The following is a 26,264-nucleotide window of genomic DNA, read 5'->3' as shown; positions in this document are numbered from 1 at the left end:
AAACTGCCAACCCTGTTTCAGTTCGTTCCGCACCAACCAATCCACTCCCTGCCAGCTTGAATGACGTCCCGCCTCCAACAAGTTTCAGACTCAATACTACACGGACTATTAAACAATTGTACATGTCCAGATAAATTATAATGAGAAAGACAAAGACCCCAATAAATAAATGTTAGCCAAATAATAATAATTTTAATAATAATAATAACGTTTTCTCTACATGTTTGTCGTTTTTATATTCTAATTATGTTAGGGACAGTGGAAGGTTACCCGGTAAAATATCACCTAAATAAAAAAAACAGCAAGGTAAATATAGTTTTTTTTTAAAAGAGAAAATAAAGAAATAACTAATTTTCTAATACGGCTCGGGATGCATAACTCCAGTCGCGGTCATCTACCACACTGTACAGCCCGCAACGACGGGCTCTGTCACATAAATAGTTCATATATTTTCCATTTGTTAAGCGGTCCGTGAATGATTTCACACTGTTATGATAGATTTATTAATGGCACTGTCCCAGCTTTTATGTATTATCTGATAAATGTTATCTTTGTTTCTAACATTTAGTCCCTCCCTACATTCAAGAGCTATTGCTGAAAACATTGTGTGCCACAATAAGCACAAATGATGTAAAGAAAGTGACAGCTTTTACTAAATGGACTGTGAACACAGCAAAAGGTCAGTAACCCTCGACTGAACATTACATTTCAGTGTGTGTGAAATGGAAATCTTGACCCTCTAAATTATGAATGTGAGAAAAGTTATTATCTAAAACGGCTCTCCGAGTTAGCTAACTGTAAAGTATTCATTTTGTTTCAACATAGGTGAAGGCATTTATATTTTTAGACTAAGAATGTAACCTGGAACAAATGGTACTCATGAAGACATAACATACAAACATACAAGACTTTAAAAACAGCTGTTAACTGAAAGTGTGTTATAATTGCAGATGCTTGATGAAAAGTTTTAGGTCTCCAATTACAATTAATTTAGAGAACCAACTGAGACCATTTAGTAACAGATGTCAAGGCTTACAAATCCACCATTGGCAGATTGTGTGGTGAATGGCACGGAAGTTTTGCATGTTTAATCAGGATTTGTTATAGGCTAGCTAGAATTAATAATGAAATGCAAGCGAATCCCATGATGCAAGCAGGTCATGCAGACATCAACATTTTTTCACAGTTTATTTGTCACCAAAATTACAGATTCGAAAATGTTACCAGAAACAGTGTTCTTTTTCTTAGCATTAATAATTAATTGACACATACTCCTATGACATAAAAATGCTTTATAAAATGAAATGCCATTTACTCGCACAACCAAGAAAAATGAGAAAGGTTAACAAAAGCAGTGTTTATTTTTTTAAATTTTTTTAAATTGTTGTTGTTTTTATTTATGTGAGCATTAAGTTGTGTGGTATGTTGTGAAACTGTTTCTTCTTGGATAAAGGTGTCTGCCAAATAAATAAATAGTAAGACAACTTTGTCTTAATTAACATTACCAAAGCAGGGCTTGTAAGTTAGGGTTTGTAAGTTGTCTTCAGTTGGTTTTATATTACACTGATGTAGGCAAAACCTCTGTCTACTGGACTTAAATGCTTGTTTACGTAAATTCAAATTCATGACTGTGTTTTTTGGCACGTAACTTAACATTCACATATTAAGATTTATTTGATACTATGACAGTAAAAAGCAAAAACTCACACACACACAAAAACACTAGGGAATGAAGGAATATGTGTCCAAATGGTAATGTCATGAGATGAAAAGGTTATCTTAAAATGTGAAGCTGAATTTCTAAACGTCAACGGGTTTAATTTGAATTATTATCTGACATTAAGAAAAGACTTCATTATTTAACATAATAAAAAGACCCTCAGGTAAAAAAAAAAAAAAAAAAAAAAACGCTTAAGATTCCATTATTTCGTCTGAGTAGCTCCCTAGTAAACAAAGGTCTAGTTTTCAATATGTTTCCACAATATAATTAACCTAGCCTAACCCATATTAAATGCAAGGCGTATCCAATCATCACAGTGTACTAATTTCACACATACTTTTCTCCCTTTTTAATTTTAATGAGTACACAAACACTGTTGCTCTTGACAACAACTTCTCACTTCCTAATATATTCCATTCGATGAATTCAGCCGTTAAGTTTGCATCCAGCTGTAGGTGCCTTCTGGGTTTATACAATGTGACACAGGCAGATAAGGAAAGCCAAGCATTGTACCTCCTTACTTCACTATGTTAAGGTGAGCACTGATGACCTACCTGTGGGCAGTCTTTTTAATCACTGATAGTATCAAAATGTCTGTGAAAAATAAAGCAACAGTGATGAAAAATATGAAAACGACCAAGAGGCTGTATCTTTCTTAAGTAAGGCTAGTTTTTGTAATCCTCAAAGGTGGTGTGTGGTTATAACCAACATAAACTATTGATCACCCTTGCCATCTGGAGATTTCAAACCCCACAGAGGCTGAGGGGAATGTCTGGAGTTACGAGATAAATTGAATCCCCGTTTCTAAAAATGTATCCCACAGATCTTACTGCTAGAAAGGGGTGACCTTGTCATTCTTATAAATCAGATCCAACAGAGGGAATTCTGACCTCTGAATCCAATGAAATATGATTTTTGATTATTACATCCACAACAGGGACTTCAACCTTTTTACCCATGAACATTTGTCCATGAAACAGCATAAACAAATTCACAGTTTATTGTACTGTACTATTTTAAAGGGATTCTTCTGGTAACTAGGCTAGTTGACAGTTATTAACAAGACATAGCAGTTTGTTGCCAACTACACATTACTTGTGGAAATCGTGCTGTTATATTAATAACTACTTAATACTGTTTATAACATACATTTCCGGATGCATTATTACATATTTGGGGTTTGGTCCCAGTGAAAGTTGTTTTATTGTTATGCACTGTTTCAAATCTGTTTAGTTTATGTATAGCAACATGCAGACACTTACAGGCTAAAGAAAGCAGTGTATTACCGTATAGTGGTTTTATTAGTTGCGTTATTTGTTTATTTAGCAGACGCCTTTATCCAAGGCGACTTACAGAGACTAGGGTGTGTGAACTATGCATCACCTGCGGAGTCACTTACAATTACGTCTCACCCAAAAGACGGAGCACAAGGAGGTTAAGTGACTTGCTCAGGGTCACACAATGAGTCAGTGGCTGAGGTGGGATTTGAACCGGGGACCTCCTGGTTACAAGTCCTTTTCTTTAACCACTGGACCACATAAATTGCATATCCCTGGTCCCCATCAAAAAGTAAAACTTAAACCTGGTGCTTTTTCTTATTAAACGGATGTCTAAAGGATGTAAAGTAACAGTGATATGTTTCATAAAGACTGTTAGGCTTTAGAAATCAAGCCTTAATGTATCTGAACTGTAAACTTTACTTGTTTCTGACACATACGAATCCTTTCGCTATTCCACTTATTCCAGGTTTTATGTGAATAAAATGACAGCACTGTCAGTCAGTTTAGCAAGGTATACTGTGTACATATGACCTTATACCTTACAAAGATATTGAACTATATTATGGTAGTTTATGAAGATAAAGGATTGAGTTGTACTAGAGAGATATGGGTCATATATACTTGTCACATTGGGGTTGAATAATACCAAGGTTGCTATGGCAATTTGAAGATCCAATAACTAGTGCCAACAGTAAATAATCAATTCCATTGTAAGATAAAACAATTATATTGCATGTCAAGTTTGCAAATTACAACCCAAATTATTACCAATTATTGTCTTAACATTCAAATATTTAAGGTAAGCTGAGAACTTCTATATTGTGAGGATAACCATGCTCTCAAAAATATTTCATTGTTTAAATTTAGTTTCTAATAAAAAGAAAAAAAAAACATGTTTACCAAGTCTAGAGACCTAAAGGGGACTACAAAATAATTCTCACAAATTTCGTTTTAAAACTCTACCCTTGAGTAAACAGTAGAGGTGATTCTTCAATTATATGTTGCAATATACGAACATCTTATTAAGTACATATTTTAAACAAACGCAACTGTCTAGATTTTATAGCAAATTCCCTGCTGACTATAAAGCTAGACAGTGTTTATAATTAAACTTGGAGAGTGAAACAAACATTTATCCACGACTGACACAAAAGGCTTATGAATGTATCAGAGCTGCTTTCCTTAAATCACAAATTGCACTCTCAGGTTATTTCTTGCAGCTGATATTCATCTTAAACTCTTGCTGCGAGGTATCCTTCAAGGAATAAAGATTCGACACGTGTTTGAGAGACACTGTCTGAGGAAGCAAGATGGATTACTCAAGCTGTGCTTGCGGACTCTCACTTTGAAAAATGATATCAGCAGCAGTCCCCAAGATAAAAATAATCCCGAGGAGCAGAACACAGGATGTGAAACGGTAACAGATTCCGTCCTAATCTTAACAAACCTCTTTAAGTTCACTTTTGCTTAGGGTTAAGATGTATTTGATGTTAAGGCTTCTGTTTTCAAGACCAGTGTTTGTTTTACAGTAATATATGCAATAATTAAAAGGAGTGCTTGTATATTTTGTTTAGAGAAATGAAATCTAGCGAATATTATGGAAGCTCTATTTGCTATACAAATAACCACATTATTGTCATTATCACGAACTCCCAACGGCTACCCTGCTTGACCTGTAAGGGTTAGTATACTGATCTTATACTATTATTCATAATGTAAAATTATTGTAATCATTTTAACAGCTCCCCATTTGTAATTTTCCTCAATGGTTTATGGAAGCAAGCGGCTTGCATGGTTCCTTTGAAAGCATTATTATTAGTCGTAGAATTACACAATGGTGTGGTTATTCCAAGGAGAATCTGCCTTTGTGAGAATAGGCTGTGTCAGCTGCTGAGCAGGGCTTTGTATAAGCAACTAAGAAGCACCACTTGGAACCCAGTCTAAATTCATTGCTGAACATGCTGGGAGATAGTACTGTCATTTTTCCTTTGTATTGTACGCACCACATGCACTGTGTAACATGCACCCTTAAAGCACAGCACCCTTGTTATGTGCCCATATCTGGTATATAACACGGTATATATTCTTATATAAATAAAAGGTTTGGTTAAAACGCCAGCTTTTACTGACAGCTGGAAGAGAGGGTTAGAATTCGTGTACGCTGTGACTTATGATACTCATGTAAACTGTGTGTGCTTTTTATATAACGTGCATCCAGTGTATAGTTTTCCGCTATACTTAAAAATCTGTGTTATATTTGAAAAACAAAACTGTACATGCTTAAATACACCCCTATTTCTTGATTAGGGTCAGTTTCCAAGGTTTTCGTCATGATTCTGGTTTGGCAAAACATTTGGAATATGTCAGTTCGGTTTCTTAGACTGAGCAATTATTTCCATATATACCCTTGTGCTTAATTTGTACCTCTTCTCAAGTTCTATAAATCAGGTGTGTCGACTTGACAGTAATCAATAAACTGTTAGCATTTCAGATGTCCGCACTTATAAACAAAACTCAGAGATCATGTCAGAATTTTAAACTGAACAATTAAAATGCAAATTTAAAAATGGTGCAGTCTACCTTTCTGTATTACACTACGTTACATGATAGAAAATAGTTCAGCTCGGTTTATTCCCTCCATTGATAATAGGCTTCCACTACATTTTCCATTTGATCTCTTTTTCAGAGCCTGGGGAATTATCCAGCAATGCCAATCAATATAGACCTTTGGTCAGAGGTTTGTGAAGCTGTCTGAAACATTTCTGATTTTATTTAACATTCTATATATTATAGTACCCTGCTTGGGCACAACAAACCAGTCCTATAGACTCAGCAATGCATATAAATCTCATTAGGAAACATTTTTTACACATGGCGAGGGGTTGTCCAGGACAATGGATAATTCAGTAATTTTTAGCCTGGGGTTTCATATTGAGTATAATGTTTTCATTGGCCCAGTGGCGACGCGTGAGGGGGGGGGCACGCCTGGTCATTTGCCCCCCCCAGATTTCTGCCAGGCAGTGGCTTAGCCACTGCGTTAGGATCATTCACACTGAAACATGTATAAGAAATAAAGAAATTGCAATATTGTTATATTTTTCGCTTCCCTTTATAGTCTACCTGTGTGTTCACACAGGACGTGGGGCGGACGTGGCACGGGCGGCGCTGATTTTTCATTTCGCTCACAGTGAACGTTTTATTTACCGCGTTGCTATCAACCAATGAGAATACATAAGCAAGCTTATACCTACTATACCTATAGCCTAGCTACTACACACATAGATGGGGTAGAGGACATCTACTATGTAATAGTAACCTATGTATTTACGTAGAATGCACTCGCCTCTCGACATATCTTACTGCCAGCTGACCTCTCCAGCGGCCAGCCTACTAATACAATTATCAATTTTTACGGATTGTGCAGCCAGCTTCATCAAGGGACGGTAACCAAGTCCATCCAGGTCTTTGAGATGGGAGTAGTAAATGTACAACCTATTATTAATTGAATAACTAAAGAAATAAATCAGAATGAAAAGAGTTCTGGACGCTGCTGAGAGAGAAACGGCAAAACTGTTTCAATTCCTGAGTTCGGTTACCTATTCGTTTTCATTCTGATTGTTTGTTTAGGCTACAGCACGTCTGTCAGCTCAACAAAGCCTGATAGGCTAGCTAATGTCAGTGCAGTGTGATACCATAAAAACGAGTGGCTGAATTTGCTGTCAATCAACCAAAGTTTTTTATTGGATCAGCTGTTCGTACATTTTTTTTTTTTCTTCACAAAAAAAATGAAATCGATGCATATCCAATAAACACCAGGAAAACACTGCAAATGATGACTCAGTTTGTTGACTTTACCCATTTCCCTGCAAAATAATAAATACAGTAACCTACAAAAAAAAAAAAAAAACGTTATCAGTGTAGTTGGGCAATGTCCCTCCTTCCTGACTTGTATATTGCATTGATTCGTTCTGAATACTTTAAACCCACCTCAACTACTGCGTGACAGCACATTCATACATTTCTATTGGAGGATTGTAACACACGTGCAAGATTAAAATTACTAGAAGTGGAGGCTTGTTCTTGCTCGTGAGAGTTAAAGCTATATTACAGTTTCATCTTAGGGAGTTTTTACACACTTGTGGAATTTAAAACTGAATTACAAATTGTGTCGAAATGCAAAAAAATGCCTACACACACAGAAACCCCAGAAGAATATGCCCGTGTCCATTAGGATTTCATTGTGGAAGACAACAAAGGAAAGAAGGTACAATTGAAGTGTGCAAGTACTGTCGAGTTACTCTACATATTGTGACAGAAAAAAATGAATTTTGGAAAGTAAGCAAAAACAGTAATTTCATGCAGTATATAAAAAAGCAAAAGCCCCGAAAAAAAAACAAAAAACGATTTACATTAAACTCGAAAATAGCTCAGAATAAGCACTGTCTCTCATATCCCATTAAACTGCACTTTATATTTTTCATCCACTAATTATGGTTTCTCTTTTGTTGTTGCAAAATCATGACTGTGAAAAATTAATGGTTGTAGACAGCTTGGCTGTAACCATGTAGTCTAATACCAGAAACGCCTGATTAGACCAACTTCAGTCTTGTCCTTTTCAAATGTATACATTACCCTTGTTCTCTTAGGGGTTTAGGGTTTCACATTATAAGAATATGCATGTATTGCTGGATATGCTTCAAAGTAAGTAACCCACTTAAGAGGCATTAACCACAAAAACTAAGTACACCGAGAACTATTAACAGCCACTCAAAAAAAAAAAAAAAGAAAAAGCATAATGACAAAAAGGAAATCTTATATATAAAAAACTATTACTGGCTATTATATAAACTACGAAATCTTAATACAGTTTTCTCTACAGTATCGTAACTTTAGTTTTCTGCACCCTTATGTGTAAGTAAATAATTAGAAATTCTTATTTTGTTTTCATTATTAAGTGCACCGGTACAATATCATCCACGCACCACTTCACAGCAGTTTAAAAGTATGCATTTCCCACCAAATGCATAAAAACAACAATAGACTTAACTTAAGTTTAAACTTTGTTTTCATTCATGGTTATTTGGAGTTGCTTTTGTATTTTTCAGTTGAATATTTGCTGCTATGGCAAACTGTGCTGGAGGTTCAGGCCTGGTCCCACATGACCAAACCTGGCTCTTAGAACAAAGGGGAAAACATTTACTTTTAAAATACTTTGTAAATATTTGTAAATAATTACATCTAATGGTATGTTTTGAATATAAAAGCTGTTTTCTTTGTGATAATTATATGATTTCCTTTGGATGGTTTATATTTTGTTAGACATGGATGCTTTGTTTTTCATGGTTTATTGTTTAAAATGCATTATTGTTTGAGGTTATTTTTTTTAAAAAATTAAAAACAATGTTATATGCTTATTATGTTGTTCAATTGTAAGTGGAAAATAAGGTAATATGCATTTATATTTAGAAATGTTTATTTTTGATAATTACTTTTTGACCTGACTGCTTAGGTCATGTGACCCCTGTCAAAGTATAAAAGGAGTGGGCAGTGGAGAAGAGGGGCCATTTTGCAACTGAACAAGTGTGGTGATCTGAGCTCTGTTGTACAGAGATGATTTCTCTTGTGTACTTTATTACCTTGTTCAAACCTGTGGCATTGTACTGACTAAACTAAAGAAATTGGTTTGTCCCTGTTACCAAAGTGTAACGATTTGGACTCAAATTCATATAAATAAAAAGCACTATTTTCCTGAAAACACTTCTGCCTTGCCTATATCTGGTTACAAACAACCCCCAAATAAAACAACAAGAACAACAAAAAATTCTTACATTTCTTTACATGTACTGCACTGTACGGGGAATGGTTCTTTATTATTTGATTTAAATGAGCCAATGCTACATTTTGTTTATTTAGCAGACGCCTTTATCCAGGGCAACTTACAGAGACTAGGGTGTGTGAACTATGCATCAGCTGCAGAGTCACTTACAACTACGTCTCACCCGAAAGACAGACTTGCTCAGGGTCACACAATGAGTCAGTGCCTGAGGTGGGATTTGAACCGGGGACCTCCGGGTTACAAGCCCTTTTCTTTAAACACTGGTAAAAACAAGTTCTATGTTTACTGATACTGATATCTTAAACAAGCTAACCTATCATTACTGGGAAAGTTGCATATTATTTGCTTAGGATTTTAAATTACATACAGGGAGCAGATGTTCAGTTTGGATAAAATGCGAACAATTTGTAATTTCATGTACTGAATTAAAACTGACATTCAGAACAAGGCAATAGAAGATTTTCTTTTGCATTTTTTTCCATTTTGAAGCTTCATTTTATATAAATTAATCAATAATCCTGCTTAATTAATTTTTAAGGAATCCAAACTATGGTGTGTGTATATGTTGGCAGATTGAAATACAACCATTGTTTAAAAGAAGGGAAGTTTTATAAAAGCAAACAAGTCTTAAGTGTATTTTTGTCTCATAATCAGGCTTGGGTTAGGTTTCAGTCGGTGTATATAAGTCTTGGGTAACACCAATATCAACTGCAGTTGACCTCAGGAACCGCAAGGGGTTAACGGTTGCTAAATTAAATAAACAGGCACATTAAATTGCTACCAATCGTTGTACTTTAATGTGTGTCTGGATGCGTGGTTTCTTCAAACTCTAGAATGTAGGCACTACAGTATATAGCCCTGGATTTCTTTACCTTGCAGTTGAATTTGACTCTATAGATGTGCCATGGTTCAGTTCAAACATCGAGGGTAGGCCGTTTATCCATTTTCTTAGTTTCAGTAATACTGATGAATGATAATTTAGTATAATTTAATACTACAAATTCTACCCGAGTAGCTACACTAAACCAGCCACTGCACAATTCTGAGCTCACATCTGTCCTGATTGTTTTTAATTGATTGGTGATTAATCACACCTGTAGGTTTTGCTCGATTTTAAAACAATTATTGATGATCTTGTCTACCTTAGTGCGGCATCAAAAAACGATGCACGAATAAAGAAATCTTGAAAAATGGTGACGGGTACTTAGTGGAATATATACCCAATATTTCACAATATCTCTGAATAAAGAAAAAAAGACTACAACTTCGATCATGTCAAGAATATATATGCAGCAGTCGAAATGGAAATGTAAAAGTCCAGGTATGAAACCCTGTTACTGTAGTTTTTTATTTTATGTTTTAACCTACCGTATCTTAAGTGTAAAAAATGTACACTTAGAGATACCTTGTGGTTAAGATTGGCCACTTAGATTTATCAAACACTTCCATGTGTTTCAAGAGGTCTTGGTACTTTGTTTTATCTTCATCTTGTTTGGACTGACCCAATGCACGATGTGAGGAGCGAGTTGTAAGCATTCTCTCTTCCTTTTTGATTGAAAGACAGCTGAAAAATCGAGTGTGGTTAATGGCTGTCATTCTCCCTTTGTGCAAAGCTACTCCTTTGAACTCTCCACTATGAACTCCTTGCTGAGAAATTAAAAAGTGCTCTCCAGGATGTTTTGATGTTTATTCAAAAACCAGACACTTTTGTTTAATTAACTTTTGAGCACACACCAGTGTAGTAGATCACTTCTGTAGCTCCAAAGAAAGCTCCTCTAATTCCACTAATGCATCAAAAAGTAAACCCATGTTCAAGACAAATGACGTGTCAGTGAGACGATCTTTGAGCCCCTTGTATGTTTGGAATCTTGACTTGTGTCTGTTGACGCATTTTCAAAATGCTGTACTAAAGCTGCATAATTTTGCCATACAGCACATACCCAGCATTTTCCTAGTATGCGTCCAACAGCATTTAATCGTATACTCGGTGCACTGGCACATCTTGAAGTTCATCTTGGTTTTTTGGTGAAGCTGAGTACAAACTTTACAGTTTGTCAAAGAATGATTTCATCTTATATGTTGCACTTAATTCTTCCATGACATCTGCAACTGCCAATTCGAGCCGCTGGTTACTGCAGTGCCACACTATGATATCCGGAAACATTCCTAGCAATAGGGTAGCTTTACCCGATTTTCGTCCCAACATATTAGAGGCTCCATCCGTTGCAAAAGAAACAAAATTCTGTGAAAGAAATTCTTAAGTAAATCCATTATCATACAAAGCTTGCAGAAATGTATCTAGGATCGTACTGGCAGTAGTATCAGCCTCAACAGAGTTTGGAAAAAAACAACTTTCATGCAAATGACTAAGGATGCTTTTTTGCTTACTGTAGTTGACTTGTCAATCGTGAGGCCAATTTTCAGATCCTTGCAGACAACTGATTCAACTAACTTTCTTCTCATAGATTTTGCGATGTGGTCCGTGATGTCAGCGCAAGAATGATCAGACTGAAGTATTCTTCCAACATTTAAATTTAAAAGCACAGGCAAATCAGAAAAAAGGTCTGTTTAGTTTTGCTAGTGTGTATACTGTGCGAAATACACGGCATGTATTTTCCTGATATGCAGCCTCTTGACGGGCAGTTGCTTTTTCAAATTGTTCTTTTTTTAGCTGCCTCACATATCTATACGCTTCTTTTGTGCGCTATGCTGGTTTTGTGGTCAAATATATTTTTCCTCACAGACTGACGTTTCTTTTCATCCGTGTCACCAAAACAAGACACTCTGCACTCTATCCACTCTCTAGACAGTTTTAGGCCTTGTGATTTTAAAGGGCTTAACGTACCCGCAGATTTGCATGCTCGGCAGCCAATGCCATCTTTTTCCACTACTAACCACTCATGTTCTTTTATTTCCTCCAACCACTGTTCCTTCTTCCAGTAACTATGAAAATGTCCACTGCAAGAATCACTTACAAGAGTGAGTGTCGCTATTTCATCCCTCCCTCGAGGAAGATGTTTCACATTGCCCGAGTTTATTCTTTTTAATTCTGTTGTTCCTGTCATTTTACATGACCTCTGACATCTGCAGAAGCAGAAACCTTACATGTATCTTCCATTGATTTCAGATGTTTAATAACAAATCAATTTTTTTTCAATGTACATACGCGTAGGAGAGGGGCGGGTTATGGAGGTGGCGCCGTTGCGATGGAAACACAGCACTGCAACAGGAAGTGCCACACCATAACTACTATAGAACTTTTCTCATTTGTTTTACAACAAATAGTAGGCCCAGATTTTGTTTCTTAAAATATTATTTAAACATATTTTTTCAAAGTGCAGCATACATTAGGGATTTTGAGAAGTGTAGGTATGGCATGTGTAGATAGATAGATAAATAGACAGATAGACAGATAGACAGATATTATCTAGCAGCTTTTGTAACCTTACTAAGTTATGTGTGTTTTGGATCATTGCTCAACCAAGGGCAAGGAAAGAAAGATTTACATTGACATAGAATAAAGCAAATGATAGGATTAAGATGCACCAATTTTAAAACAATTGAAGCTAGAAATGGCCTAGACCTATGTGGTAATTAGCATAGACCTTCTTTCAATGCGTAATCTGTATGTGAAAGTAAGTATTTTACTTCATGTGTGGAATCGATTCCTCTGTTATAGTATAACATAATCATATTTTAAAAGATGCTGTGATATTATTTATCTAATGACTTTATCACAGCAACATCGAGCTGTATAACAAAAAAATAATAACACTTTGTATGCTGACCTAGCAGCCTTTCTGAAGAATAAAACAAACAGAAAATGAGGGGAAAGCTTAATGCATTTTTAATTGCTTATCTTCCAGGCTACAGTAGTACTGTATTATTACTATTAATCCTTGTGGGCACTGATTGCTCTATTTCTGATAACATGTTTTTTATTTTTTTTTATTTCTATATATATATATATATATAATTGCATTTTAGTCTTTAAAGTAGCATTGACTACTTTCTCTTTTTTTGGTCAGATTTTAACCCTGTTTTTTTTCTATCCAATTAGAATCTCACCTCACTGCTGCAACCAATCAGGAAAACTGAAGATCAACGGCCGACCCTCGCTGTTGAGCCAATCATCTTATTTTACCCATTGAATTTCAGCAAGTAGATGTTACTAAAATACTGAATGACGGAGGCAAGATCCCAGCTCTTCTTGGAGCCGTTGAGTACCTAACCAGTAGGGCAACTGAAGCGTGATTAGTTGAACTCTACTCCGTAACCCACCCAAAGGCCAATGTATGACTTCCGATGGGACCTCAGTCAAAACCAGTAACTCGAACTACACTTGCATCACCGCGCTCCAGGCAGTGGTGCTTTTACTAAGTGAGATGCTGGGTATCCTCATATGCCTTCTCTTGTATTCTACCAAATGAAACCTTCCTCCCATAAAGAGTATATGGAATAGAATTATAAAAAAAACCTGAAAAAACAAGAGACAACTCAGTTTGTGAATCTCACTCATTTCTTTACAAGGGATACACAAATGGATGCCAGATTGCTGGCAGGCATTCTGCCTGGTTTTGCTTTGTTTTGCCTATCGAGATTTGACAGTTCAAGCAACTTTTCAAGTATTTCATTAATGCTGTACAGGATGTCTTTGAAACATGCAGTCTATGATATGTGGGGTTCAACGTAACTGAATACCCATTAGACCTTTCAGACTTTCTGAGACCCTGCTAATTTCTTATGTCAAACATATATGAAGGACATTATTGTTAGTACGAGTATATTGGGGAAGAAAGCAGTACAGGAAGTGTAATTTGGAAAGGCTGAATGAAGAGAAATCATCCCTCATGGCAGTTCAGATTGAATAACCAAACTGTCAAGGCCATTAGCTGATAAGGGCTGATTGAAATCTGGATCATGAAAGATGTGAAGTAAGGAGTATCTTTAATTTAATTGGTATTTAAATGGTATATCCTGAGAAAGCATTGATATGGAACTCATTAATGAGCCAAACAAGGCCTTACATGTTTGAAGCTGTAGTTAGTTTGGCTAATGAAAACTCCACACTTCAACTCTGGCTATAAGATGTTAAAGTTGATTTGCATGGGAAACCAATTAAACAGCTTTGATGGAACTGGAACCCAGCTAGGAAACTGACATGGACTTCTTTTGTACTTCAGTCTTCCCAATCAAACAGTATTCAGTAGCAATATTCATCAGCCTCTAATCATGGGCCAGCTGAGACTGGGGGCATCTAAGGTACTGCCATGGCAGTTCCAAATATTAAATTATATTCTTATACTATTATACTAATGCATTTAACATTACACTCAATGCAAATGATGGATTTTAAAGAAAACTCTATTGGTCTTACCAGACTGTCTTTAAACACGTTATCTTTACAGTCACAGACTTGAGGCACATGTCCCTGAGTAACTGAATCACACCAGCATGTAATTTTTAAACAGAAATATGTACTGCCAAATCATTTAGTTACATTTATAATGACAACACAAGCATTTGTTGATAGACGTTGTGACAGTAACCAAGACAAAAAAACAAATTTTATTTTTGGTGACATATGTGAAAATACACTGGTGTGTTTCACACATTGATCAGCTGCTGACAGAGAAGTCTTTTAGTCATCAGTGAGATTTGTTCTGAAATACTAAATTGCATTCTCAGCTTATTTGTTCCAGCTGAAGTCATCTTAACAGAAGCCCCAAGGCATTGCCTGTGTAAAATAAGACATCTCCTTCACCAGCCTCACGACGGAAATGTCCTCAGTATGAAGATAGATTACAGACTAAGTCTCACTGAAACTACTGGATATTCAGTACTGATCCTCTGATGTTTACATGTTATTAATTGTGAATGAGGCACACTCTGCTGCAGTCCCCAATCCCATTGCCAATACTCCCAAGTGAATTTATTGCATATGATTACTTATTTTCAAATTAAATCAAATATCACATACAAGCTTTGATTGTATTTCAAAATTTAAAAAAAAGTAATTCCGTGTGTCACTCTGGCCATTTAAACTATTTCATTCTGATTAATGACCCAATAATTTGCGGTCTCGCAATTTGTAGGATTTAAGACCGTGATTTAAAGTTAAAGCTTCTTGAAATCATTTATACTCTTTCCAATTATTGCTTATTGAGGTGATGGATAGTTGCTAAATTTGAAAGCACGTACTTCTATCAAATCCAAACCGAATGGATTATTCAATTTGGAATCTGTTGAAGAGTTGGAATCTGTTGAAGGGAAGAGTCCCAGCTTTGAAGACCTGAATTAGTTATGGAAAACACAGCAAGAGAATCATGCCATAGTCAAATGGGTGAAGAGAGACTGGTTTGAATGTTTGGAAATAGAAAACAGTGGGGTTGTATGTATAATTGAGATACAGTCACGTTATAGATGTAAGTTTAGAAATGATGGCTAGCTAGACAATTTTATAGAATCTGCATTCACCAGATCCAAGCCCTATGCATAATTCAATCTGGAATCTATTCGATGAAATAGGATGCTTCTGTTAAGTGAATGAAACTGAAAAAAAAATGGAAACTGAAATGTTCTAGCCCTTACTAATGGAAACTCGGTAGTCAATATTTAAATCCAACTGTATACAGATATGTCATCAGCCATATGGGAATAGATTGCATTCAATTAGAAAATGAAGGGTGTTAATATACTAAAACTAAATGAAGGTACAAATTTGTTGAATTTGTGTCAGATGCCAACTGGGATAGAACATAGATAAGAACATAGAAATCAAAGCACCTGAAACTAGTGTTGTCACCAGACTAAAAACTCTCATATTCAGAAACTGCTTAGATCTCTACCGTACATATTCTCCATGTTTTCACAGTTCTGCCAGTTATCTGTTTCTGTTATTATTATTATTATTATTATTATTATTAGGGAATTTAAATATTTGCTTTGATGAATCTGGAAGATTCTATAGAAACACAGAATCAATCTCCTCTGTCTCTTAAGCTTACTATTATTTTTTATTTTCCCTGACAACGCAAATAGGGTTTCAACATTGCTTCACAGTTTGCCAACTAAACCTTCTGCTGCGTTTATGATCTGCAGCAGCAAGGTATGAATGATTGAAGTAATCTGATGACTAATAATAATAATAATAATAATAATAATTTCCCGGGGCCACTGCCAGTCTTTTGCCTGCCCTACCCTGTTGGAAAGCTACGGCATCCATCTGTTATTCCTTTTTAAAGAAAGACAGTTATGGCATTTCCTTCCTTGGTGCACCTATTTACATACTGCATGCATGCACCTATTAGCAAAACTGAGAGCATATCTCCACACCCTGTTCATTTGATACCAAGGAAGAATAACAATTGCTATCGCCTTAGGTCTCCTTTGGAAAGGAGAAGTGCTTTCCATCTTGATAAAAGTTCAAACTGTGAAATGGGCTACAAATTCAGAACTCTTGATCATCTGTTGTTAAAGATTTCCTATTTTATTTTTGTCCCTCCAGAGCTACCGTACCAGTGTGTACTTTCAATCTTACATAACTCTCCAGATATGCCAAAAAGTAAGATGTATTACTGCTTAACAGAGTTGCGGAGGGAGTGAAATACACACAGATAATAATAATAAAAACGTCCATTACTTTAATTACAAGTGAACTAACTTATGATCTACTGTTTACTTCATCTTTTCATATTACAATCATATCAATAAACAACTATGTTATATTCCACACTTCTTCCCTCAGTGACAACTTCTATTGTGATTAATAAGTATAGTAAACTCCTTCATTGAGACCAGCTCCATATAAAAGCTTGCATCATTCAATCACACAGGTGCCGTTTATATGCCTTTTAAATGAAAGGCTAATAGAATGGTAACAGGTTTTTGACACTTTTGGTAATGCAGTAGAACAGAGGAATGATGTTGGTAATAAAACAACCATTTCATGGAATCTGAACCTTGGGTTTTATGGCAAGAACAGTAGGATTTACAATCGCTGTGATCTATCCCAGTCTCTCTTTGTACATATGTGAGAAGAACACCCCAACATGTACTGGATCAATCATGATACAGTATGTAATCTTCCAACAAAATAAGTTCTGGATGAAACATTGACATGCACCTTTATGCTCTTTGATTAAGTTGTACGATTTATTCAATGTATTTATTCTATGATATTATACATCGATCTGTACTTCAATCTGTACTATAGAAACCCAGGTCAGATCAGTCACATACATTGGCCATGGCATATCATAATGCTTGGATTTAGCTTTGACTTCTTTAATATATAGATACATTTCCTACCCATCATAGAGTATGTGGATGTAATTCACAATTATGCTAATTGTAACTGTTTGCTTTACACAGACTTGATACACTACTAAAGCATGTCATGTGTGTGTCCTTGTCTGTCCCAAGTAAACCACTGATTGTGAATGGTTACTTATTGTGATCTTATCAGAACTGAAGAATGAGACAAGTTGGCTTTTAATTTGCTGAACTGTAAATGGTTTCAAGTTTACAGTCTCTTATATGAGATACTAAACCCATCAACTTCCCATTGAAAAAAGATCTTCCTGTCTTCGTTGTTTCCAGGACATGACCTAAAGGCGACTTGATATATTCTTCCAACAGAAAGCAAGAGTAGATGCGTTCAGGAAAACACATCCAGTGAGAGGGAATAATTGAAAATTGAGTCTGTTATTTGATGACACAAACCTGTACAGTTAACAACAGTGTGATCTTGGATGCTCTGCTGGTTATTTTGCCATCTGCGTCTGTGTATGCATTATGTTATTACTGCCATAAGGCTCTTGAAACTTTGCTGCTGCTAATAGCAATAGTGTGAGCAATTCCCAGAAGGTTTATCTAGTCAACAGAAATGATCAAGAAAACGAAGGCTTGGTGAAATTCTTTCTGTTTATGCAATAAAACACCTACGTTTAAGTAAAAAAAAAATACTGCAGGGCTTTCAGAATGAATCTAAGAATATTTGGCATTTCTAAAAGAGAAAAGCCCTGAGAAATAACATTTAAATTTGAGAATTTGTAACATGACAGCTGGACTATGACATTACAATATTGGAGAAATGGCTTTCCAGGAAGTTATCACAAGCTCAACTGGATTAGCAGTTCTGAAGACATACAGCTGTCCATACAGCATACAGCACCTCCTCTATATCCCTATCACAAGGATATAATAGGGGGGGCCTTATATTGGTATCAATAGTCTGTGACAGCTAGACATACAAGTAAGATATGCTCTGAACAGCCAGATCATGACACAGTAACATTATCATAATTCCTACAGAAAAGAAGAACTCAATCAGAAACACACTTTATTTATTTATCTGGTCTGTGGCTTTGTGTCACATTTACTGATGGAATCAAACCATGGTGATTAATAGTGCTGCTGATAAATGGCTAACGATCCATTAAGAAGCCTAAAGGTATTCTCTTCTTTAAAATTACCATCTGAGAATTAGAACTATTCACAAAATATGTATTACCTCTCGTTCTCTCTGAGGGCCTCGTTCCCTTTCCTCCAGGAGATCACTCCTTTGGGAGACATTCTGGGCTTGCACTCAATGACAACTTCTCCTCCCTCAATAACCATGGTTAGTTTCTTCAACTGATTTTGGATAAAATCTGGTGGTATTGCTGAAAAATAGGGAAGCATGCATTTAACAAAATCCTAAATTACCAATGATGTTGATGCTTATGGAACTCATTTAGAGTACAACTGTTTTGTATGGTAACCTGAACTATGCATTCACCTGCTCTTAAGCCAGTAAGTTCTTTTAGAACTTTACATTACTGGGCATACATAATAAATATCCACAGTTCTTGCTCTAATATTGTAACTACTGGTGGAATAAATACTTACTTACACAGTGATGGCATGCACATTATGTTACCATGTAATTACATCAGGTAACAAAATATCCATGTAGCTGCATGCATAAATAATTTGTAATTACCCTGTTATTACACTGTAATCGCAAGGCAATACATGTCCATGCCCTGGCCATATGTTGTTGTGACAAATAACGTATAACTAATGCAAACAATTGACCCTTTAGTAGTATAAATTACGATTACTATCAATAGAACAAAAATGCAGGCATTCAACATTAAAAAAAGTATCTTACTGTAAAGTACTGGTTATACACTGAGTTTTATAGTAAATTTTACATTAAAAGCCATGTGTAAACTCTAAGGATATTACAATTTATGATAGATTTCTGCTTTCTTTGTTTGGTACCATTGTATAAATGCGTGGTTCAGCAGCCTAACTTCGGCAGCATCTTATTTATATATTTTTTCTACAAAATGTTGTACTTTCACAACCCTATAATTATCTCTTAGGGTGTCTATATTTTGTATTTTCTTATGTATTTATTATAGAGAGGTGTGCTTATTAAAAATAATTTTAAAAAATGACCAGCATTGTAAACATCTATTAACTTTCTAAAATTAAAAGCATCACAATTAGATCCTGTCTTTTATTTGCATACATTATTTTCTGTAAATAGCCTTTCAATTTGAGCATTAAAATGACCACCACCAACCAAAACATGGGTTTGAAAAACAGCTGTATACCTAATTACAATTGTCTTACTGTCTGCTATGCAAAAAAAAACAAATAATAATGTCACGTCCTTTTTATTTTTGCCTCAATTTTATTATCAGAACTTCCAATACTGTTTCTGTTTTTTAACAAGATTCTCATTTACAGCGTTTCTATTAATCGATGTTATGACAGTGAAATGCCTTGGCTTTTAGGAGAACATTGTAGAAAAAATACAAATTATACACAAATATCATTTTTCGCTCAAGCGGTACTTCATCAATAAGGAGAAAAATATGTTGTCTAAAACCGTCAGTATCTGTGATCTTTGTGTTATAATGAGCTGCCTTTCTTCTAATAAAACCATGCAGTGCAATGGAAGTTGTCAAAACCCAATTGCAATTACTTATATAGCCCTAGAAGGCAGGCTTTGTTTTATTGCCACCCTCAATTAAAGCAAAAGTTCAGCTGTCTGTAAATTGCTTTAGAATCACCTCTGCTTGTGTCCTCAATAAACCATTATTGTATGAAATGAAATGCAAGCATAAGCTTGTCTGCTTAGCTACTCACCTCATCGCTCTTTCATTTAGTTGTTTAATCTAGTAACATGTCAATACAATTGACACCTTGTGAAAATGTGGTGACAGACTGCAAGATAGTGCTACAAAAAACAACTGTGAAAATGTCTAATCACACCCTGTACCAAAGATAATACCGCATTCTTACCTATTACTTGAAGTTCAGCGTTGGAATATATCACTCCATGCTTATTCTCAGCAACACACTGGTACATTCCTGAATCCGAAAGGCTTACGGTGTTGATGGCCAGGACTCCATTTCTTACTTGAATCCTTTCCTTAGAAAAAGACAAAAAAGAATCTGATATGATCCCACTACCACAGCGTTAATAAATCACACCTGTCTAAAACGCTGTTGTTTAATTCATTAAAACAATGGAACTCTGTGAAAAACAACATTTTTAACAGTGAATCTCTACAGTATATTTTAGACTTTAAAAGTAAGCAACATTCCAGCTTTGGTCTTTTTAAAAGTATTTAACGTGGTGGTCTTTAGATCTTCTACTGTTTAAATCTGCTGAATAGACCCGAATGTGTGAATTGCTTTTATAATTCTAATACTTTTCAAGCCTTCCATGTGATTACCGCTAATGTGACCCAGGGAATTATGGTAAATGATCATAATCAATTTGCAAATGTTTGTGAGAAGGAAATCTTTTCCTACCCTATTTATTACAATATCTGGTGTTCTCATTTTTTTCACTAAAGAAACTGTGGATCAAGTGCAGCCTCGTATCAAGGATGTACTACACATGTAGGCACACTGCCAATTTGCTGATGTATCTCATATGTGTCCTGGGGATACAACTTCTATTACAGTATCAATGCATTTTCTAGTCACGGCCATCTATAATGAAAATTATAATTTGTGCCAAATTGTGTGCTACTTTTGTTATGTGGACCACAGTCCACCAGGAACTGGGATAGAACCATCAATTTATTTTTCAAACTAGGCTGGATTCATTCGCTGGACTCCCAGAGGTAGAAGCAAGAGAAAAGATATGCATTCCTCAAATGGTTCACTGAATAATATTACAGAATCGGGAAGAAAAAAAAAAAAAAGATCTTGCTTTGAAAGGTGAAAACATTGTCTGTCAAATAAATCCTTTTATGCTTTAACTAACTAACATTACAGAAAGACTGCCCTGGGGTAACTAATTCAATAGATTCAGTGTCCTATATATACAAATAAATAATAGTTTTAATACATATTAGTGTATTAGATTACTGATATGCTATTTTTCAGAGAGTTATCTATCCAATTCTGCTATGACATTCTCCAATTTTGAGAGACCTGTAGCGTTGAAATAGTGAAACATCAAATTCATCTAAAAATCTATACAAACTACTGGATGTTGTAAGAGCAATAATGAACAAAAGCACTTGGAACGCTTTGTACTTCAGCCACTCATCTGGATCTTTAGTGGAACAACAAATGTATACTTTTAAATGGAATTGGTTTTCAACTTCAGTCTTCACAAGTGTCAAATCTGGCTTTGGTCTTTTTCAGCACACAACCTACTCCTTTTTATCTTCAGTGAAAGTCACTCTTAATGTTATTAGCACAAAGTTTCTCAGGGGCATTTGAATGACTCTGTTCCCAGTCTAAAGGGATTAAGGTGCTGTCACATAAAATGAAAATCTGTCCACACTGGAGCATCACATAGTGGCCCTAGGGAATATCTAAACAGGCTGGTTCTGGATTTCTGGTTATAGTTACTGGGTGAGAAAACACTAGAATTACCTTAAATAAAAATAAACACTGTGCATGAAACTTCAGTGATGGATGTAACTAATTAACAGTGACATTTTACTGGAATCAGCAATTTTCACAAAGAGACCTAGGGAAACAACCTGCGCTACTGGTACTGAATAAAACAGATGGATCTGCTATAGTGAAGTCTGACACAAGTCAAGAGTTGCTAATCTTGTTTCTAAAGTATGCGTTGCACTTGGTTGCTGTCATTAACCTTTTGGCAACTAACACTTTTAAGCATGTAAATGTAGTTGACATTACACAGTTAATTACAGAAATACTGCTGTGCCTGTGTTTTGAGGGTAATAGCTGTAAACAGCGGGGCTCCCGAGTGGCAATCCAGTAAAAGCACTCGCTAGAGTGCAGGATGCGCTCTATAGCGTGGATGTCGCAAGTTAGAATCCAGGCTATTCCACAGCCGACCGTGGACGGGAGCTCCCAGGGGGCGACGCTCAATTGGCCGAGCTTCGCCCTGGGGGAGGGAGGGTTAGGTCGGCCAGGGTGTCCTCGGCTCACCGCGCACCAGCGACCCCTGTAGTCTGGCCGGGCGCCTGCGGGCTTTCCTGTAAGCTGCCCAGAGCTGCGTTGTCCTCCGACGCTGTAGCTCTGAGGCGGCTGCACGGTGAGTCTGCAGAGTGTAAAGAAGCGGGCAGCTGACGGCACACGCTTCGGAGGACAGCGTGTGTTCATCTTCGCCCCTTCCGAGTCAGCGCAGGGGTGGTAGTGGTGAGCTGAGCCTAAAAATAATTGCCCATTTAAAATTGGGGAGAAAATAATAAAAACTAATTGGCAACGACTAAATTAAAAAAAAAAAAAAAATAGCTGTAAACAACTGAAAATAGTTTGTCTGAAGCCAAATGCTGAAACAGCAACGGTTCCCTAATTTTGAGGGGATCATCCCTGTCAAACCAAGTTACTGTCACCTGCTATAAACCAATTAACAAGCAAGTAAATAAAACAAAGGTGGGTCTGAGAGGGATATTGTTCAAAACATAGCAAGAAATAACCTACATTAATATAGATGTAGGGTATAGCTACAGCATTTCTAAAAAGATTAATTTAACCACAGATACATTAATAACATGTATATACATAAGGTGTAGGTTACCCCTTGTTTTTTGCACCTTAGCAGTATTTCACCTGAGTGATTTATTAAAATGACTCCTTTGCAAGTATGCAGTCCTATTCATTCGATTTAAATAGATCCAGAAAAACAGAAGTTAAAAGCCGGGGTCCTATTGATTTATGAAGTGACATGCTTCACACATTTTTATTTTCGCTACATCAGTGACCTTTTGTTGTTCAATTGATTAAAAGCTGTTGTACTTTACGGTGACATTTCAGAAATTGTAATACCACTTTTGATTAATTTTGTTAAATGTTTAAAACGTGTATTGATGTCAGCAGCTTCAGAATTCTTTAAATCTCTATTATAGCAAGATGTAATTCAAGTACAAGTTCAAGGATCCCCCTCTTTTAATGCTCATTAATAGCAAGCTCCAAAAGAAAAGAAAGGAACAATTACACTGTAGATTATAGTTGCATTTGTCAGCCTGGGGATATGCTGCTTGTGTTATCAATTTGAATAAATACAGTACTACATGGATCCTTCCTTCTGGTACAGAATCCTCGCAATTTGTCATACAAGTGATACAAACAGGTATTGCCAGTATCCATCTTAACATGGGGTCTTTATTATTACAACCTACTTTTTTGTTTTCTTATCAAACCTGGGTGCTATTAATATTAAGAGACAGGGATACACTTATTTTTTTGCTGGATATTAAATCCTTCTGTAATCTGGTTTAGTTAAACATTAACAAAATAAAGAATGCTGACTCTAGTAATAATAAAACAGGGCTGAGATATAACGATATAAAGAATATTGCATTCCCTCTTCTAATTTGTTAAAAGCAATGGTGTCTAATGGGGAGATAGATCATGAACACATTGTGTGTTTAGTTATGCTGTTATATGTGTGCCATCAATCTTCCTGGACTCAAGCTCACAAATCCTGATTGGTATTATATCTTGCTTAAAGGCTTAATATATTAGCAAATGTTTTGCATGCAATCAGTATTGCTCTGTTCTTATTAGTTTGGTCCCATTGAAGTTAGGCTCTAAACACTGATAGATGCTTTTTTGACAAGGTGCATGTTTTTGAATTTAGAAAATCACTGCCATTAAACAGTAAAGTAGCTTCAAATGTTATTTTAATTATTGTTATTTATTTTTCTCTATGCCTCGACATTACACTGCTGAAAGCACTTGGCAAAACTGTGTCTACTTGACTTTCATCTTCTCGGTAAGCCCAAAAAACTTTCCCACAATTAGAATCTTTGAAAGCTCTTCCTTGGGTAAAGTACATCCGTCCTAAAACCCTAACGTTTACTGCGTGATCTCTTATAAAAATATAGACTGTAAAGCTATGGTGAGAAGTATTCTGTATGGTAAAGCATGGTCAACTATGGTAAATGTATGCATTGCACAATTACCTTGCAAATTTACAGGGGTAAACTTTTTAATACAGGGAAAGCAAGGCATCATACACAGCCAAGCATATTAAAAACATGACAAAGCATACAGTTAAGGTAATACATGTTAAAGATGGTTTACAATGCAAATCTGCTAATGAAACAATACACAGTCTGGCCAGACAGGACTCAAGGCAAGTTACAAGGCCAGCATTTTGATCATGCTATCTACAGAAATTAAAAACATCAGGGAAGATATCCTGGATCTCAAAGGCAGATTACAGTGAAAGCCTCACTCAACTGCACTTTATAGTGTCATAACATCATAATACTTTCACAATATTATCAGCATATTTGCAGCTTGGCTTCAAACTTTTCTACATACAGAATCTGAAATGCAGAGCTGATTTCATAACTGGGTATTAAAACTTTAGAAAAATAACGTAAATTAGATTGTAATTTTGCATTTCATAACGACTTGTTGGCAATAAAATCCCATGGATGGCAAGAGTGCAATAACTGTTAATTAGCCAGGTTATGAAGTTAATGTGCATTGAAGTTAACAGAGCATTGTTTTTACTACATTTCTCTTGATGGCAATATTAAATCTTACTGTTTTTTTAAAAGAAACAGAATAATGATGACACACAACTTTGTCTATCGAAGTCTATCTAAATGCCATTGCTTTAAATGATAGCATCCAAACCCTTCTAACCTGTAATGGCTCCAGCGGCTCCCCATTCTTCAACCACCTGTAGGAGACATTGGGCTTCCCCATTGCTCTGCACTCCCAGAGAAGCCCCGCTTCTATAGGCAGGTGGGCATCATTCAGTTTTTGAAGCCAGTGAGGCTGTGCTGAAAAGAGAAATTAAAAGAATAAATAAAGCCACATTGGTTTAGAATGTCTTGAGAGAGGGTTTGTACTATACTAATGGTAGGTTGTACTATACTAATGGTGGGCTATACTAAACTAATGTTATAAAAAAAAAAAAACTGCGGAAACAAAAAGCAGCATTATATCATCGCCAGCCAATGAAAAACCCACCATAATTTGCAATAGCCCATATAAAACTATGTGACTAATTATAAGTGTAATTAGCTTCTGGCTGCTCGCAAACCATATCTCAATCATCTGAAGGTGTTCACCGGATCGTACTCGGGAAAGGCCTTACAAAAAAAAAAATGCATTATTTGATTCCTGTTATTAGGCGTAACTCACATGCGAAGCACACAACGCTTGATTTAGGATTAACTGCCACAGGCTAGGAGGAGTGTGGAACCAGACCTATGCTCTGGTTGTTGTTTCTCATCATGCCCTATGACAAAATTTCCCAGGATGAGACACTCGGCTGCTGGACATGGATAGACTGTTTGTGGCCGATTTTTGTGTTTTAGAAGAACCACCCAACACACACTGAAGCCAAGTTACTATCATTATATGCTTTATGGATATTAAGAAAAATTCTTCTTAGGTTAATTAAGCAATGAGCCAGAATTGGATGCTGCATAATAAGGAGGCTTGGTGGTCCAGTGGTTAGAGAAAGCGGCTTGTTACCAGGAGGTTTCAGGTTCAATCCCATTCACTGTGTATGACCTTGAGCAAGTCACTTAACCTCCTTGTACTCCATCCTTCGGATGAGATGTAAAACCTCTTTTTCTTTTCTTTTTTTTTCTGTGTCACATTTTGTTGGGCGTTATAATATTATAGTGGGATCTTTGCAGCCCCAGGGTAGATTATAACATTGAAATAAACATAGTCTTAATTCGATGAGCAATGTATATGTTGTGTGACCTAATTTCTGAAGTAAAACCACCTTCAATAATGCTGTATTAAGTGTAATATTTACTTCACTTCAAATGTAACAGTGTCATTTCTGGACCCATAATCTGGGCTGTATTTTTTCCACAGTAAAAAATGAATTATTTCACGATCTAAAAATAGGTATTTCCCAATATTTCATGATTTAAACATATGTATTAAAGCATAAGAAACTAGCGTTGTCACATTCAAAATTGATAATTATTGATGTTATTATACAACACAT

General features: G+C 35.9%; 1 protein-coding gene across 4 annotated transcripts in view; it reads right to left on the bottom strand.

Annotated features, from left to right (window-relative positions):
• The window catches only part of LOC117413677 (contactin-4-like), a 153,034-nt gene that overhangs the window by 23,592 nt on the left and 103,178 nt on the right, over positions 1–26,264 (bottom strand). For all 4 annotated transcript variants that reach the window (XM_058988690.1, XM_058988688.1, XM_058988691.1 and 1 more), the window contains exons 9-11: positions 24,935–25,074; positions 20,138–20,267; positions 18,351–18,501 (exon numbers count right to left, since the gene is read on the bottom strand). In XM_058988690.1, the coding sequence (XP_058844673.1) occupies positions 18,351–18,501; positions 20,138–20,267; positions 24,935–25,074 (421 nt within the window). The remainder of the gene's footprint in view (positions 1–18,350; positions 18,502–20,137; positions 20,268–24,934; positions 25,075–26,264) is intronic.

The sequence above is a fragment of the Acipenser ruthenus genome, chromosome 16 (genome assembly GCF_902713425.1).
Source record: "Acipenser ruthenus chromosome 16, fAciRut3.2 maternal haplotype, whole genome shotgun sequence".
NCBI classification, from domain to species: Eukaryota; Metazoa; Chordata; class Actinopteri; order Acipenseriformes; family Acipenseridae; genus Acipenser; species Acipenser ruthenus.
The sequence above is the reverse complement of the archived record's forward strand: the minus strand, read 5'-3'. Positions and strand labels throughout refer to the sequence as shown.